General features: G+C 41.8%; 1 protein-coding gene across 2 annotated transcripts in view; it reads right to left on the bottom strand.

Moving 5' to 3' along the window:
- Positions 1-3,845: 3,845 nt before the first annotated feature.
- The window catches only part of dip2bb (disco-interacting protein 2 homolog Bb), a 35,507-nt gene continuing 21,505 nt past the window's right edge, over positions 3,846-17,847 (bottom strand). For both annotated transcript variants that reach the window (XM_028967204.1, XM_028967205.1), the window contains 17 exons: positions 17,539-17,740; positions 17,071-17,183; positions 12,860-12,883; positions 11,875-11,955; positions 11,636-11,759; positions 10,456-10,577; positions 10,201-10,312; positions 9,995-10,104; positions 9,719-9,849; positions 9,329-9,497; positions 7,945-8,115; positions 7,236-7,297; positions 7,071-7,128; positions 6,923-6,997; positions 6,662-6,836; positions 6,372-6,495; positions 3,846-6,235 (listed from right to left, as the gene is read on the bottom strand). In XM_028967204.1, coding sequence (XP_028823037.1) covers positions 5,983-6,235; positions 6,372-6,495; positions 6,662-6,836; positions 6,923-6,997; positions 7,071-7,128; positions 7,236-7,297; positions 7,945-8,115; positions 9,329-9,497; positions 9,719-9,849; positions 9,995-10,104; positions 10,201-10,312; positions 10,456-10,577; positions 11,636-11,759; positions 11,875-11,955; positions 12,860-12,883; positions 17,071-17,183; positions 17,539-17,740 — 2,106 coding nt within the window. In that variant the 3' untranslated portion in view covers positions 3,846-5,982. The remainder of the gene's footprint in view (positions 6,236-6,371; positions 6,496-6,661; positions 6,837-6,922; positions 6,998-7,070; positions 7,129-7,235; positions 7,298-7,944; positions 8,116-9,328; positions 9,498-9,718; positions 9,850-9,994; positions 10,105-10,200; positions 10,313-10,455; positions 10,578-11,635; positions 11,760-11,874; positions 11,956-12,859; positions 12,884-17,070; positions 17,184-17,538; positions 17,741-17,847) is intronic.

Genomic DNA, 17,847 nt, shown 5'->3' with positions numbered 1-17,847 from the left:
CACTGGGCAAAACTTTTTTTTTATGAAATTACTTGTAATTACATTGTGATTCTATGCATATACATAATGATACTAAATACATACACCTCTACAGTGATGAACCCACGGTCATCAGGGGTTTCAGTTCTTGAGGCTTTTTCCATTGCCTCACTTCTGGTGGCTTTCATCAGCTACTTCCCTCTGTACTGTTCAGACAGGGGAAGGAGTCCTTTGTTTTCTTTAAAACCTTTACTGAGAACTTTTGCAACTATACAACTTGAACACATTATCTCCTCGCATATGGATACACCACACTGCCTACAGGAAAATTATCTAGTCTATCATTTGGTTAATGTCCTTCCACACAATAATATAGATCCTTACAGCACATCCTCTAATCCCAAGGAGCACTATGCAGGGACTGACCCAGGAAACCCCTGCAGCCCACCAAAATGCTCACAACTTGCTCTTCAGCCATTCTCAACCAGTTCTAGGTATTTCTCCTTCTTGCGAAGGGAACTGTGAGTTCCAGCAGCAATACTTGACTTGTAGAGTCAGATATTAAAACCAGGTCCAACCTGAGTGACCTCCCCAGGTCAACCTTCAGTTTCCAGTCACACGCTGAGGCTAGCAGCCTGGATGAAGCCGAGCTCGCTGCTTGAGGCTTCTCCCCTGCCATGATGAAGGTGAAATTGAGCTTCACCAGGGCGAAGCTGGACCCTCAGGACCTGGTCATGGTACCAGGTGTACCTCCCCTCTTAAGGGCCTTTGAGCAATAACTCAAAATGTGCTCAAAGGTGGACATACAGGTGTTGCTACTAGACCCCAACGGTGCAGATTAGATGGGCTTGGGAGAACATCATACACAGACTGGATCAGGAACTTGAGTCTAACTGTTTAACCATGATGCGTGCAGAGGAGACTCTGGTGTCTTTTGAGTCTTGTATAGTAACACTCTGATGACTTATAATTCCTCTGTCAGGCCTGTCAGTTGCAGCTTTTTGGTGTACCCATAAAGAGTAGTAGTGCTTATACTCTTAGGCAGACTCAGCCATGTCCGCACAGCCTGGGTGATGTTGCGTTTAAAGCCCACAAATTTATTCAGTGCTTACCAATCATTTTTAAGGACTATGTGAGTGTGTTTCACATGTATAATATATACAATATATATTTTTGTGGATTATTTACATTTACAGCATTACAGACGCCCTTATCCAGAGCGACTTACAATCAGTAGTTACAGGGACAGTCTCCCTGGAGCAATTTAGGGTTAAGTGTCTTGCTCAGGGACACAATGGTAGTAAGTGGGATTTGAACCCGGGTCTTCTGGTTCATAGGCGAGTGTGTTACCCACTAGGCTACTACCACCCTATGGATTATGATTTTACAAAACAAATAAAAAAAGAATTCAATGAAAGCTAGTAGTACAATAGTAGCAGAGTCTGTTACAGTTACAGAAGGAAAAAGGTGTAATTAAATTACAGTTACTTATTGAAACATTTAAAGTTAAAATTTAAAGTGAAGTGATTGTCACTTGTAATACACAGCAGCACAGCAAAAGGTGAACACAGAGAAATTTGTCCTCTGCATTTAACCCATCACCCTGAGTGTTTGGGACGGTGCTTTGCTCAGTGGCACCTCAGTGACACTTGGCGGATCGGGATTCGAACTGGCAACCTTCTGATTACGGGGCCGCTTCCTTAACCATAAAAGAGAGACAACTAGCTTGAGTCACTAAAGTTGTTAACTGAAATAGAGTTATAGTAACAAAACACATTATGCAGTGGTTTTAGCCTAGTGGGTAATGCACATCATAATTAAATAATAAGTTATCAAAAATTCATCAAATTAGTTACATTACTTTTATATTGCAAATGAGATAGTTGCTACTATGTATCACATAGTAGTGTAACATTTTAGATTTTAAATAAAATAATGTGAAATTGTATTGAAGTCCATTTGTGAAGTAATCTTCCCAACACTGGTCATGTACATAATGATGGGAAACACGTACTTGTAGAAGCCGAGCTGCTCTGCAACATGCAGTGACTGCATTTAAGTGCCAGCACCTGTCGGGGCAGAGCATGCTTTTTAACCCATGGGAAGAAATGTGAATGCATGGAGTGGGACTGAGACTACACCGTTGTCACTGAAAGGATGGGAATTACAATTTAGCCTCTTGTGTATTTTTTCACCAATGTCATTAAGGAAGTGCTCTGATATGACACTGGTTACTGAAATATTTTGATCATTCCAGGCACTGGGACAATAAAGGAGACATGTAAAGGGACAGTTTGCTGCAAAATAGTCTTTTATTCATTCTTCATATTTATTATTTGATTTAATCTTTAATATAAAACAGTAAATACAACCAGTGTATTGTATAAACAAGTGCAACCAGAGAGGAGGAGCAATGTTCATTTCACCGGATTCTGCCGTAGCCCCACCCTGCTTTATTTATTTCAAATCAGTCATTTAAACAGCCAAAAAAAAATACAGATGCAAAACATAGTCTAATGAAAATTACATGCTGATTATGCTATAAATACCCCCACAGAACAAGGTATAAATAATGGAAGCTGTGGAATCTGACTGACAAGGTGCAGTAGAGAGCCTGAGTCCTGCTGTTCCTTCGTTCAGGGTTTCTGCAAGTTTAAGGAAGACCCTGCATGGGGGTCATCAACTACATTTGTCCAAGGGCAAGAGTTTTTATCTGCAGGCATTCTGAAAGACAGATGCTCTTCTAAAATACAATATTATTTTAGATATTATTCATATATATTAATATGTTATTATTTGATATATTCAATCATGGTATCGTGGATGGAGGTGGCATCATGGGCATCGGCCAAAAAAATATATTTTTTTCTTTCAGGGATGATACTAAAGAAAAAATCCTGAGCCTGAACTTTTTTCCATTATGTATATCAATATGATCATCATTATTGTCAAGCAAGGTCCATGGGTATTTTTTCTAGACACAATTAATAAAAGGGCAACATTCAGACATGAGATGAACAAACCCAGTATAAGCCTTTATTTTCATTTTTGTGCAGAGCACCATTGCTCTTGAGACCCTGGGCCTGGTAGGCCTGATCAGAAATCTACACCTGCTTTTAACTAGTCACTAGTCTGTCCACCTATTGCTTGTATAGCATACTGAGACTAAGATAATAGAGCCATAACAAGAAAGGTCAGTATGTGGCAATTATAGCACTCCAAAGTAAACCAGGAATTGTTTAGTAGCCAATGACTAAAGGACACCAAAACACTAAATCTTATGCAAAACAATTTGCTATTAAATAAATTATAGAATGTACAACTTTTTTTTAAAAAGTAAATAGCTTACTTTAGCTTCTCAGACAGATGTTTTTTCTGGCAAGATCTGTGTATAACAAGATAGCTCACATGCTGCCCAGAGAAAGGACAGATGTGCGAGGGCAGGTTTAAATTAGTCACGCAATCGGTCATTGAGGGTGGAATAATTGCTGTGGCTTTTGTCCCTGGCAAACGTGAGGTAGAACTTTTTTGGCCTGACCTGGCCTGAGACCGACTCGACAAGTCCAACTTTTAAAAGCCTGGCTTTCTTTGCGCACGTGAAACTAAGAAGGGAATGAAAAGTGCAGGTTTAAAATATAATTCGCCTGAGGCTAGCCTCCGTTTCACTTCAACTTCATATCTCTCTTGTGATAACTAAAAATGCATCACCTGACAACGGTGGCCGAGATTTGCAAATCAAATCAACATTTAATTGAAAAACTAACATTTAATAAAAATTATTTACAACATGCGAAATTTTACCAATCACTGAAACAATTTAAATTCAAATCACACAGAAAAGATAGGTACTATAGACCAGAAGTTTGTGTTTGCTGACCAGCAGTGTTGCCAGCTATATGATAAATATATTTTTGTACCATAATTTTACCCTCTGTATGATCAGTAATTCCAAAAATGTATAATAATTTTACCCCTTCATTTTATGTTATTTGATTAGCACAACAAAGTACAGATCATCTGGCAGTTTATGAGCAGTTGTTTCACTTGCCTTTACAGTCAATCAATGCACAATGTAGCATGTGGTGACACACAAAGTAAACAATGACGAGTAAGCATGCACAACTTCGCCACCAGACGTACAGAAATGAATGGGAGAAAGATCCCAGGTTTACTGGGTGGTTAAAGCCTGTAGTTAGCCCTAACAGTAAAGCTTCCTATTGCTGTTGCAATGTGTAAATGATATTCTGGGCTGTTCAGTGTAGGTAAAAGTTGCATTACAAACTATAATATACACAGTCTATGATAATAAGTGTTATCAGAAGATTTTCTGAGCAACATCAGAATGGAAATGATCAAAATACAATAATTTAAGCATGTGGTACCATACTTGAAAATTTAGGCTCTGGCAAAACTGCTGACCAAGAAATTTAGCCTGAACCTGCCAATATTTAAAGCTCTATCCTGAGGTGTGTTTTTCTCAGACTGCTACTTTATGACTAGTGTCTTATCTGTCTATCTATTTATATTTATTCACAGCCATGTTGGTTAGATGGAGATTCTTGGGCGCTGGGCGGTTATAAAAGATATTATAGATTATTCCCATGAGTGCACTGTGCTTAGTAAACCCTAAGTGCGTAGCGCGCAGTGATTGGCAGATTACTGACAGATTTTATTATTTGCAGGTAGTATTTGCAGACTTTCATTTAAGGATTTAATGATTACTAGTCATTTTCAATGATATTTAAGGCCTTAATTTGGAGAAATACAGTTTAAGAACTTTTTAGGATTCATGGAAAGGTCTGTCATAATTTTTTTTAGTGAAGTGATTGTCACTTGTGATGCACAGCACGATGCTTTGTTCAGTGGCACCTTGGCGGATCGGGATTCGAACCGGCAACCTTCCGATTACGGGGCCGTTTCCTTAACTGCTAGGCCACCACTGCCTATGTCAGCAGAACAAGACCTTCACTTCTTCTTAGAAATGCCTTGCCCCAGAATGGCCTGGGACTAAAGAACAGCCCAGAACTGGACGTGTATACACAACCACTCTATTCTTTTGCTGGGCGATTTGGTGTTTTGATCAATGTCTAAGACTACATTATTGCTAGTGCTGCTGCCAGTAGCTTTTAACATTTGATGCATCGTTTTTGACAGAATTAATCATTCATTACCAAATGTATCCATGACAAATTAACCGCCCACAACAACAGAGATAGAGTTTGTAATGTAAAAGCAGACCAATGCCAGTCCATATTTCGGATTGCCAGTCCATATTTCGTTGTGTGCACCGTGTGCTGTGCTGTGTTTCACAATGACTATCACTTCACTTCTACTGAAACCTACAGGCTGCACAGAAGAAATGAAATGGTAGTAAAACTCCCTCACACACACAACACACACACACAAACATCAACTGATGAACACAATTCAAAAGTGTGTTTGTGAAAAGGGAGAGTGGGTGCATATCCACATGGGTGTCCACGTGGATGACACCAGGACCAATCATACATTATTGGAATGCTTTAATAGGATATTTCAACTAAATATCTGCTTTCATTTTGAAGCATTCTTTCATTTTAAATTCAAATCTAACTATACACCTGAGTTCATTTTTAAAACAACTATTGTGTGTTAGGCTTGTATTGTTTTATGAATATTTAACACTATACAACAAGGGCAAAATAGTTATTAGATACTTTAAATTAATTTAAAATAAATTTGAAATGTTAAAATTCTCGACATTGCTTATAACTGAATATAAGTGCAAGTAAAAAGTGCAACTGGGGAGCAGCAACTGTAAATGTAACAATGTAAAACAAGGAAACACATGCACAACTCAAACCACTGTGCTGAGTTCTCATTATTTCCAATGCATAAACAAAAAGAACTGTCCAACTTATAGACAGCATATTAGAGGTGCAGAGACATATATTAAGATGTGGAATATATACAGAACCAGATATACCCCCCAACCCACACACACACAATCTCATACTGCCTCTCTCACATGTTGTAGGCAACATAGATAGGGTCCAGCTGGTCGGCCAGGAAGGAGTCACGGAGATGCATGCGCTGCTTCTCCCCACGGGAGTTTATAGGAATGACCCCGGGGTCCACCACCACGACCACTCCCACTATCAGATGATGCTCCTCCAGGACTACACTGGTTACCAAGGGAACCAGGTCGAGGGCATCCTGCTCTGACCCACACAGCTCCGAAACCACAACCAGTAGATTGGTCCAGGTGAAAACAGCACTGTGCATACACACAAACACACACAAAACAAAAAGAAGGGAATACAATATGAACTGTCTATTTCTCTCTCACACACACACACACACACACATAAACATACAAAACACACATCCAAAACTCATGCATGCTTGCATACCTCTCAGCAATACTGCGATGGGCTCGTGACACGCTGGTTTCAATGTCAATGGGATGATATCTAAGACCTCTCAACTCCAGCGTCTCATCCAAAGAGCCCACGACAAACAGAGCATCATGGCGGCCTACAAGCGTACAGAGATCAGCTATGGAATTCATTCATTTACTGATATACAATGATGTAGTTCAGTGGTCTATGGACACAAGTAGTGTTACCAACAGTCTTTTCATTAAGGATGGAAGTCATTTTGACTTATCTACACATACACAGCCAACACTCAGAGCCCATACCCCCACTAGAGTCAGTGAGCTCTGTTCTCTTGACAAATCCGAGGTACCCAGTACGAGACCAGAGTGTGTGGGGGTCCCCAAAACTCAGGTGCACATTGAAGTGATCTGCCTGCAGGTTCTCTTCATCGTAGATAGTGTAGTAGCCTGTTGCTGTGTGGGGACTGTTCACCCAGATCTGACACAAAGAGAGAGAGAGATAGTGTGTGATTGGTTATGATCTCTTTATGGAGAATCAACATGCTCACGCACACAGACACACACCTCTCCTAGATGTGAATCACCAACTGGTCCTCGTGTTTCTGGGTTAACAATGACAACTCGAACTCCAGGCAGAATCTGCAGATGATTCAGATATATTTCAGATGGATTTCACACAACACACACAACACACACAAACATACACACTTACTGTTCCAGATTCCACCAGAGGAAGAGACTGGGGTGCTCCTCTCTCTACCAACCTCACCCTGCCACACACACACACACACACACACACACACAATGTTACCTGCATGCAATGTTGCCCATGTGTGCATATTCTTGGTCAGCTTTTAAGTTTTGAGAGTCTGTTCACCTGTCATGTCTGAGGGATTTCATGTCCACATAGGCTGTAGATGGATCCGGACCAGTGGTCCCCTAAATGACATACACACACACACACACACACATTCACTTCTGGAACAAGTTGCCTTTGATGCTGAATGAATTAAGCCCAAAATATACAAAATGTCCTCCCAAAACTTCACTGCAAAACAAAAACATTCATGGCATTTATCAGACGCCCTTATCCAGAGCACCTTACAATCAGTAGTTACAGGGACAGTCCCCCTGGAGACACTCAGGGTTAAGTGTCTTGCTCAGGGACACAATGGTAGCAAGTGGGGATGCAACAATCATGTGACTGTTTAATGGTTTGAGGTGCCTTGTTCAGATGATCAGACTAAAGTTACATATCTGACAAATGTAATAATGCTGGTCACTTCCATATCTTCTGGGATTGTCCTGTTTTAACTCCATTTTGCAGGGCTCTAGACCAATTTTTGAGCTGGTTGCACTGGTGCGCCTGACTTTTTTTTTCTTAGGTGCAAATATTGTTCCTTTTTAAATCACTCTCCATGTAGGCAATATTGACTTTGAGCTCAGTGGCTCATATGTTGTTTAATAATCCTGGAATTGCCTGGGTCCTCCTCCTCCTATGTATATGAACAATTTTCCGTATGACCTCCCTATTTCCATATATGGGTTAACAAGTATATTTTTGTGTATGCTCGAACATGTCTCACCTGTAGACAAATGGCAATGTTGACACGTGACCCAAAGGTTGTGCTGACAGCTCGTGGTGACAGGCCCAGATCTTTAAACAGCTTAGAGAAGGAATGGGTGAGGGACAACCGTGGCCTCTCCTCGGCCACCACCACACAGGAGCGAACACATGACAGATTCACACCTCGTGCCTACAAAAACCGGAACAAACAGAGATTATTTCAAAAGGTAACTTGTAACAAAAACAGCAATACATATTCAGAATCTATGTTACAGTTTAAAATGCAACATTTAGAATAATACAAAGAGATGTTTCGACTATAAGAGTATGTTTAAAATATATATTCTGCCCTATGACAATCTGCTTGTTGTGCTGAAATGCAGACACTGATAATGCAGTTTTTATTAAAGGTCCCCTATTATGAAAATTTCACATTGTGAGATTATTTAACATTAATACGAGTTACCCTAGCCTCTCCATAGTCCTGCAGTGGTTAAAATGGAGATAGGTGTAAAGAGTGCTTAGTTATGTCATGACACTGAAAGGGAAGAGGATCCAGGACCAAGGTAAGTTTCACAAAAACACTTTATTTAAAAAAACACTGAGAATTTCCACAGACTCCAGGACCCAAACCCTCAGGACCCAAACCCTCAACTCGGACCACAAACATACACACAACTGGCTGAGCACCAACGACATCTCCCTTCGCTCTCTTGGTTCAGTACAATGCCGTAACCTGGAACACTGATGTAGGAACTATTTTATAGCAGAGGGCTACAGGTGCAGAGAATCATGGGGGCATGGCTTGCACCCAGTGTTCCAGGTCTCCTTGTCAGCCATTCCAAGCCCTCACGGGATCAGCCATGACAGGTCAATCTGCTTCACCATTCACGAGAGCGGCAGTTTAAATATGCAAGTGTAATTTATAAAATTCTTTATTTTTATTTATCCATTTTTATGTGTTCACAATGGTATGTACAAAATTTTTAATACATAATGCGTTAAAAATAAATTCATGCAATTAACACAGCTGTAATTTGTAATTCCTTGTAATCCCTCATTCCTTCTTCTGGCACATCTAGACCTTCACTTCACATACTGGCCTAGCAGGTAAAGAAGTGGATTCGTAATTGGAAGGTCGTGGGTTCAAATCCTGAACCAAGGTGCCACTGAGGTCCCCTTGAGCAAGGTACCATCCCCACACACTGCTAGCTGAGCTAAAGGTGATGGGTTAAATGCATTTTGTTGTGATGTAACAATCACTAAACTTTCAGTCTCATATACTGTAACTGAACTAGCAAGTGCATTGTTCAAGAAATTAACACACATCAGATTTTATTGTTGTTAAAATAAAAGTTGTTCCTCATTGAATCAGTGTTAATAAGTGTTGTGTGTGTTTGTACCTTCAGTGCATCTGTCTGTCCCCCCAGACCTTTAGTGCACAGCTCCATGACTGAGTAAGAGCAGAAGGTGTCTCTTATGCGGTACTGAGTGAGGACACTTAGCCAAACTCCTAGTGAGAGCTCCAGCTCTGCTGGTGGGATCAGGATAGACTGGTGTCCTGAGTAAACACTAACAGACAACAAACATCTACACAACCATCAATGCAGAAATGGCATTGAATGTGTGTGGTGCTGGACCTGCAGTGGACCCTCAATTTCTGCATGTGTGTCTTTGTCATTTGTTCTCGTGTTAACCATGCAAATGCATGCATGTGTATATCTGTGGAGGTACTATCTGTCTATGCATGTATTTTGAACCTTTTTGAAACTTTTTGTGTGTTTATGTGTTACCTTGCAAGGCACCACAGCACAAACCCAAGGCCGCAGTACGGGTCAAGGCAGATGGCGATTTGGCGAGAGGAGTACAGCTCACACTGCAGCTTTATGGAGCGACAAAGAGCACTCACTGCTGCATGGGACATCTGAGCTCATCCAATCACAGTCCCACATCACACACAGAAACATGCACTGATTAGACACAAATGGAGCAAACCGCAACCATAATCGTGCATTGCAAGTATCTGAACACTGACCAACATAGTTGAGCAGTGGGTCTCTGTGTCTTACCTTAACACCAGTTAGCATGCCAGTAGTGGACACACTAAAGTCAAGGTAAGCAACCATGTCTGCTGAAGGTGGTTTGTAGACGTAGGCCGGCCGCTTGCGAGGGAGGTCATCTATGAATAAGAAATCAGTTAGACGTGTATATCTCTGTGAATGTGTACAAAGTGTCCAAAGTTTATTTGTGCATGTGACTTTATGTGTATGTGTACCTGTGTCTATAATGATTGGCCAGGTTTTTATGTTGACAGATGCTGAAGCATCTTTAGATCTCAGGATTTTCACATAAAACTGAGTTGTGAGAATGCAGGCAGCCTTACTGACCTACAGACCGAGAACATGTCAGTGATACACTCACACATACACACACACACACACACACACACACACACACACACACACACAGGCCATCTTACTCAACATCAGAGATCACATCAGTACTACACACACACAAAACAGATACTCACGTCAATGATCATGCGTACGGTGGGCAGAGTTGCAGTCAGGTTTTGTGGGTGGGGGGGTCTGACAGTGACGGGAATACAGCCAGAGTACAGGCAGCCATAAAAGGCAGCTATCAGATCGATACCTACAGAGACACAACACAGTAATGGACGTTGTTCCACATGATTCATTTGATTTAGGCTGTCCTTTTTCCTTTGCATTATTTAAAGTTAATTGATCCAAACAAATTGAAAAATAAACAAATCCAAAATAAAACAAATTGATCCAAATTAAACATTATTAAATTATGTTTTTTTTTTTTTATTATTTTCTTTTAACTCTAATGCATTTTATTGGAAACATATTAAAATATGTTGAGTCCACAGGATTGATTTAAGTTACTTTAAAAATACCAGTGCAATATCTGTATAAAAAAGTGCATGTGTGTGTGTCTACCAGGTAGTTCAACAGTACTCTTTTCGTGTTATAAATTGAACATTAAACAAGTGCGACGAATGGCACTCAAGAACAGGGAAATGTCTGATTGAGGGTGTATTGCAGCAGAAAAAAAAAGTTATTACAGCTAATCAGCCTGGAAAAAGTGTCTGGACTCTTCAAGACCACTATCATCGTCTCCAGGACAACCAACAAAGACGACCACTCCAAGAGCAACATGTATAATAGTTAGCAAGGTCAAAAAGGCCACTATGTGGATAATGTTAATGTTCATGAGTCCACCATCAGAAGATGGCTGAACAACAGGGCTTTTGCCGCAGCTCTCCAAAAAGAACACTGCTGCTGTCGTTGGCTTGCTAAAGACTGGTTTGGGCATGATGGTGGGACTATCATGATTTTAGTGTTGTTTTAATGCATCTGGACCAGAATGGCATGCTTTCACTGACTGAACAATGAATTCTGCTTCATGACCAGATTTTAATGCTGATGACATAAGACCAAAGCAGCGGTTCCATGGACTGGCTGGCTGTTGTATTGCAATTAACTTCTGTCATATATAATCTTCAGCATCCTCCATGACAAAATGTGTCACACACAAGAAATATTGCATCACTTTTCTCAATAAATGAATGATCAAGTCACATTTATGCAGAAATAAGTTGTATAGGATTCACAAACTCTCAAGCACCACTGTTTGTGTTACCATGTATGTACCTTTCTAATTTTTTTGTGTGTGTGTATGACTACCTGGAGGGTACAGCAGAATAACATTTTCTCCCGTGTTGATGCCACTCCGCTCCATCAGCGCTGCAGCAATCTTCTCTGCTCTTTTATGCAGCTGCATACAGGTGGCTGTACACACTGCTGTGCCCTGATGTAAAGTACGGAGAAAAGCAAATATATATGCATTGGAATGCTGGGAATTAGATGTAAATATCCCATTTGATCATTCATTTGTATGTCATTTCGGTGTGTCTTTGCATTACCTTAGAATTTAACAGAACATAGAGGACATGATCTGGGTCTGTTTGAGCTCTCTGCTGCAGAGCCTCAGTGAGAAACTGATGCTGGGAAGAAAGGCACTCATTAGAAATGCACAAATTGAAATGCACGTCTAGAAACATTTCTTTTGTGGTCTGTGACCCCCAGGGATTGGGCGCACACAGCTTGTGCTGAAGCACCTGACCAGCCCTGGTCAATCACAGCTGAGCTCAATCTGACCTAAATTGGGATTTTATTTCTACATCATAAATCTTTGAAAGAGCATATAGAGCTTAGAGCTGCCATGCCATCCAAAAAGGCAATTAATTATCCGAGATCTGTTCTAGAGAGTTTCCAGGTCTGGTTCAAGATCTCAGCTTCTCATTTTCTTCTCGATTCTTTACGGTCCTGATACTCTGTGTATAGGGGGAATCACAAATCTTAAACCATGACTGCTACCAAACCAGATCTTCAGATTGGCAAACTAGTAAATGTGACACCAGCAAACACCCGCCATGGACTATAGCACCTTGAATACATCCGCTATTGTATCTTTTACATCTACCGCCTTTGTAGCTCTTGTTCTTGCTCTTGATTGAGATAATGTGTCCTCAGGATGTACATAAATAGATAAAAGAACCGCATCCTATGTATCTATATCATGAAGAAGAGAAACTAACCTTTTTGTTGGTGTGAAATGATTTCTGTCACACGATTTACAATTTGGATTATATAAATCCATGCCATTAATTCATATTTTATCTATTTATTGATTATTCTTCTGAGGACACCTTATCTAACAATAGAAAAGTAGTCCAAACAGTGATATAGTGCCACCAAAAATTTTGCCTTAAGTCATGATATAAGTCCTGGTATGACTACATAATGATCTTGTCTTTGTCTTTTACCAGGAGTTTTGAACAATAAAACTGACACAGAAGCAGACATACACACACAAACAAAAACACAAAACAGCAGAGGAAATCTTACCATGACAGTGGGCCACATACATAGCTGAGTCCAGGGAGAGCATTAATACAGCACACATTATCATAATCATAGCAGCGCCATTAATAATACATGATAGCAAAGCCAGTTCTCAACAGACTGTGAGCAGTAATGTCTCACAATTTCTCTTAAAAAATATTAAACTCTTTGCAATTCTATAATTGAGGCAGTGATATACTATGAGGCACTGCCACAGCCTTGAATTAGAGATCACAGTTGAGCAAATATCCAAAGTGAAAAGAGAAAAGAAGTGATTGTCATTGTGACAGACAGCATAGCACACAGGGCACACAATGAAATGTGTCCTCTGCTTTTAACCCATCACTCTTGGTGAGCAGTGGGCAGTGTGTGAAGATGGTGCTGTGCTCAGTGGCACCTTGAACTGGCAACTCAAAAATGCTTAGAGACTGCTGACAAGAGGCTTCGAGAGATTGGTCATTAAACATATGAAGACCCTGCTGCCCTCCACCCTGGACCCACTACAAATTAGTCTGCCACCACCAGTCTGCATCAGTCTAATGCTGACCCAAGACAGCTCCAACCACATCATCGATGTTCATCTAGAGGAGAACCTCTCCTGGGTTCCCAACACAGCCAAGAAAACCCAGCAGCGTCTTTACTTCCTGTGGAGGATAAGAAAAGAACATCTCTCATCCCCCATCCACTTTATCGGGAGCAACACTTTGACTTCACCACAGTCAAAGTAAGACAACAACAACATTTATTTCTTATATAGCCCATAATCACATACAGTATGTCTCAATGGGCTTTGACAGACCCTACAGTTGATACCCCCCACACTTGACCCTTCTGCTCACAAGGAAAAACTAAACACAAAAACTCAAGAAGAGAGAAAAAAGGAAGGAAGAAACCTTGGGAAGGAGTGATACAGAGATGGACCCCCTTCCAAGGTAGAGTGAGCCTGCAAATGGTGTCAGTGCTGGGTTTGTGATGATTTGTCCAAGAAGAGAAAAGGTCCTAGAGTTGTAGAGGTGGAACAGTCCAAATTGCAGTATACAGCATCTGTCAGAGTGTCCATTATAATGCTACTGGTCCATTTGAATATCCCTGAAGCTCTAGCTGTTACAATGGTGGTGGCTGTGATGATGGTTTGTTTTGTTAGCAGTTGATTGATAGGGACTAGGATTCATCTGGTGATCTCATTACTGGAGCAGGTGGTCTGAGCGCTTGATTCAGTGCCTTGGAGAGAACAAATGGAAGCAGCGGCAAACGGTTGCATTGTACGACTGGTACAGAAATATTTGTGCAATAGTGGCCTGGTAACCTAACTAGGACAGCCCAACTAAGGTGTCTGTGTAATAAGGTGGACTTAATAATTGACACTGTATCTGGGACTTTAACAGAAGGCCAGAGAAAACAGTTTAGATGCAAACACTGATACTGTGTCTGAGTCCCGAACACTGACCGGCAAGCCGTTCCACAACCTGCTGTGACCTTCTGTACTTTGGGGACCAGTAGTGACCCTGCACCCGTTGATTGCAGGGGGCATGGCGGTAAGGTGGTATGGTGGAGCGAGACCATTTAGAGCTTTATAGGTCAAAAGTAGGATTTGGTAGTCAAACCTAAATGGGATGGATCCGTTTCTGTCTTATTTCTGGTTATCTTGGCTATAGTGTTAAACAGGAATCTGGGATTATTTTTGTTCTTGTGTCACATGATTCCATCCATGTGACTGGGAACAACACGGAAACAAGGTAACGTAACTCCTATAAATTGGCAAGATGGCCACTGCCAGCCGCTCAGTCATTGATTGACACACTAGGCTCCACTCCTTCGTCTCAAAGTAAGACCGTTCATGACCTATTATCCTCTCTTCTGAACTCCTTGCGTCACACCGCACCGGGATTCCACTCGCTCACGTTCTGGTTCTGTGGACCGTGACATCTTGTCTATTAACGCGCTAAGAGCCTTCCTATAGTTAAGGAGGCTCTCCTTCCATGCTATTCGGAATACATTCCATTTACTTTGACGCCATTTACATCTGATACGTTCCGATTTCCGGGCAGTCTTCTTAAGCGAGCATGTGTGATCATTATACCAAGGTATTACATTTTTATCTCTTACTATCTTCCTTTTGATGGGAGAGACATTATCTAACGTACTATGCAGTGTTAATTCTAGATATTTGGATGAGTTAAGCGGCGTCTGACAGTGAGTTGATCAGTGTTGATAAATCGGTAGGATATTAATAAACCTCTGCGTTGTACTTGACGTAATTGACCGCTTGTCTCTATAACAAGGGTAGTTTACATTAACATTTACAGCATTTATCAGACGCCCTTATCCTTATCTCTTGTTTTGAGTTGAGTTTAGTGTGTGTAGCAAATTGTGTGACATATTTTAAAAGCGATAAGAAAATTATCTGAGATAAATTCAGATTGTGGTAGAGTGACTATGTCTTCTATATTTAAACTAAAGGTCAGTACAAGATCGAGTGTGTGAGTAGGTCCTATTATATTTTGTTTAACTCCAACTGAGTCTAGTATAGACCTCCATATCGACCTCAGCAGCGTCACGATTCGATCTAGACACCGTCCCTGGCTGTTACCACAACCTAGCCACCATCTTTAGCCCGTTCAAGCTACCCAGCTGCCACCTCATCAGCCAGGCAAAATTTCCATTGACCTGCTGCCACAAACCACGCCACCTAGAGAATATCTCTACTCCCTCTCCAAGACCAATTGGCCATGGAGCAGTTTGTGGCAGAGGCGCTCCAGAACGTCACAATCCGCCCATCCATGTCACCGGCCGCGGCAGGGTTCTTCTTTGTCTCTAAGACAGATGGTGGGTTGAGGATCAACTATCACGGTTAAAAACTGAATACGGTATAATCATGGCACCTACCCACGACGCTGAAACAACTGCAACGGTTTCTTGGGTTTGCTTGGAATTTCTATCCTCGCTTCATCCATGGCTACAGTACAGTCGCAGCCCTGCTCAATGCTCTCACCAAACCCTCACACGCCTCTTCCACATGCCTCTTCCTTTTGTCATGGAAGCGGAACAGACTCCTGTGATGTCTGTGCCCAGGTCAAGACTCCTAACACTCCAGCTGTCGGTCCCCTGCACCCTCTTCCAATCCCTCATCATCCCTGGACCCACCTCGCCTTGGACTTCATCACCATTCTCCCCAAAGCCCACGGAACGACCACCATCCTGACCATAGTGGATCACTTCTCCAAGGCGGTCCACTTGGTCACACTGCCCAGGCTCCCTTTATTTGCCACAACTGCTGACCTTGTGCTCCAGCACATTGTCCGCCTTCACGGGTTCCCCCAGGACCACGTCTCCGATCGGGGACACCAAATTGTCTCAGCTGAGTGGAAGGCGTTCTGTCACCACATCGGATCCACCTGCAGTCTATCCTCTGGCTATCAACCTCAGACTAATGGGCAGGTTGTGAGAACATCAGCACACCTGGTCTGGTTACCTCCTTTGGTTGGTCTCGTCTGGTGGTGAATGTAGGTGGGGTCCCATTGACACAAACTGTCCCATCAGTACATCGGGCAGTTTTGGATCCTCAGCCGGCTGAACCCTCTCTACCATCTCCAACTGTCACCCAATATCCATGCACACCCAGTTTTCCATGTCAAAAGAATGAAACCATTCATCACTTCATCCTTCCACCGATCGGCTCCGCCACCACGGATCGTCGATGGGGGACCTGCCTACACGGTAGAGCGAATGATCAACTCTCGTCGCAGGGGTCAGGGGGGTCTGGTATCTGCAATGGGCCGGCTATGGGCACGGAAAGCAACACAGAGATGAGGTAACGTGACTAAATTGGCAAGATGGCCACTGCCAGCTGCTCAGACATTGATTGGCTTTTTGTCAAATCGACCTGGCTCCCCGTCACCACAGTCAAAGAAAGACCTATCCTTTCCCCAATCTTGTCCTAACGCAAACGTCAACATCTGTGGGGTCTTGCAGCTCACGCTGACGCACATTTGATTCACAGATTCAACCGGAAGAAACTTACCTCCTCCTCATTTCTTCCCACACACGCTCTGTACACACTCTCTGTACATTTCTGTACATGTGATTTCTCTTTTATTTTTTTTTACAAAAAAAGCCTGTCATGGCTGCCTACTGCTGACCAAGGTGATGGGTTAAAAGCAGAGGACACATTTCTTGTGACACTGTTTCCTATGGTAGGTGTTGGGGTCAGTTACCTTCCTCACAAGATCCTGATCCTCGATTATCCCAAGATCTCGTCCTGCTGCATGAGCAATACGTTTTCCAGCAACCAGATTCCCCAGCATGATGGAGGCAGGACCAACTCCAACTAAGGACAACATACACATAAGGCCACGCAGAAAAAAAAAATGGATTCAGCTCTGCACTTGAAATTTCACTAGAAGTCATTAGCTTAGTAATTTATAAGCAAAGGAATAACATAATAATATTGGTAATTACAATACATGATTTCAAGTATTATGTTGGATCCTGGCATGCAACAATCAAACAATTTAGTGAGAAAGTAGCGGTTGTGACAGCGGTTGTGGTTCTTTTTTATTCTTAACAGTACATTGGGGTTCACTGTGCACAAAATGTGACTAAAAAAGACAAATCTGGTGATTCCCACAGGAACCAATCACACCGAATATATTTTAGATTCTGAAAGAACTTCATTCACACACCTGGCTGTTTTTGCCGGGGTTTGGGCAGGTTGGTGACGGAGCTGTGTGGGCACATGAGGATATTACATGGATGTAGTGCCCCATCCAGGAACAGCTGCTTGGATTCAGATAAGTGGATTCCACCAAGTGGAGTCTTGGGAAGTGTGTTTGCTGGGACCAAGGCCAGACAGTACAGTCCCACCAAATGTATACTGTCTATAGCCTTCACACAAACACACACACACACACACACATATTACACTGAATGCTAGATATTCAGATACTAGCAATTCCTGAACATTAGGTGTTATAAGATAAACTTTGTTTTGT

The sequence above is a fragment of the Denticeps clupeoides genome, unplaced genomic scaffold (genome assembly GCF_900700375.1).
Source record: "Denticeps clupeoides unplaced genomic scaffold, fDenClu1.1, whole genome shotgun sequence".
In the NCBI taxonomy this organism is placed as follows: domain Eukaryota; kingdom Metazoa; phylum Chordata; class Actinopteri; order Clupeiformes; family Denticipitidae; genus Denticeps; species Denticeps clupeoides.
The sequence above is the reverse complement of the archived record's forward strand: the minus strand, read 5'-3'. Positions and strand labels throughout refer to the sequence as shown.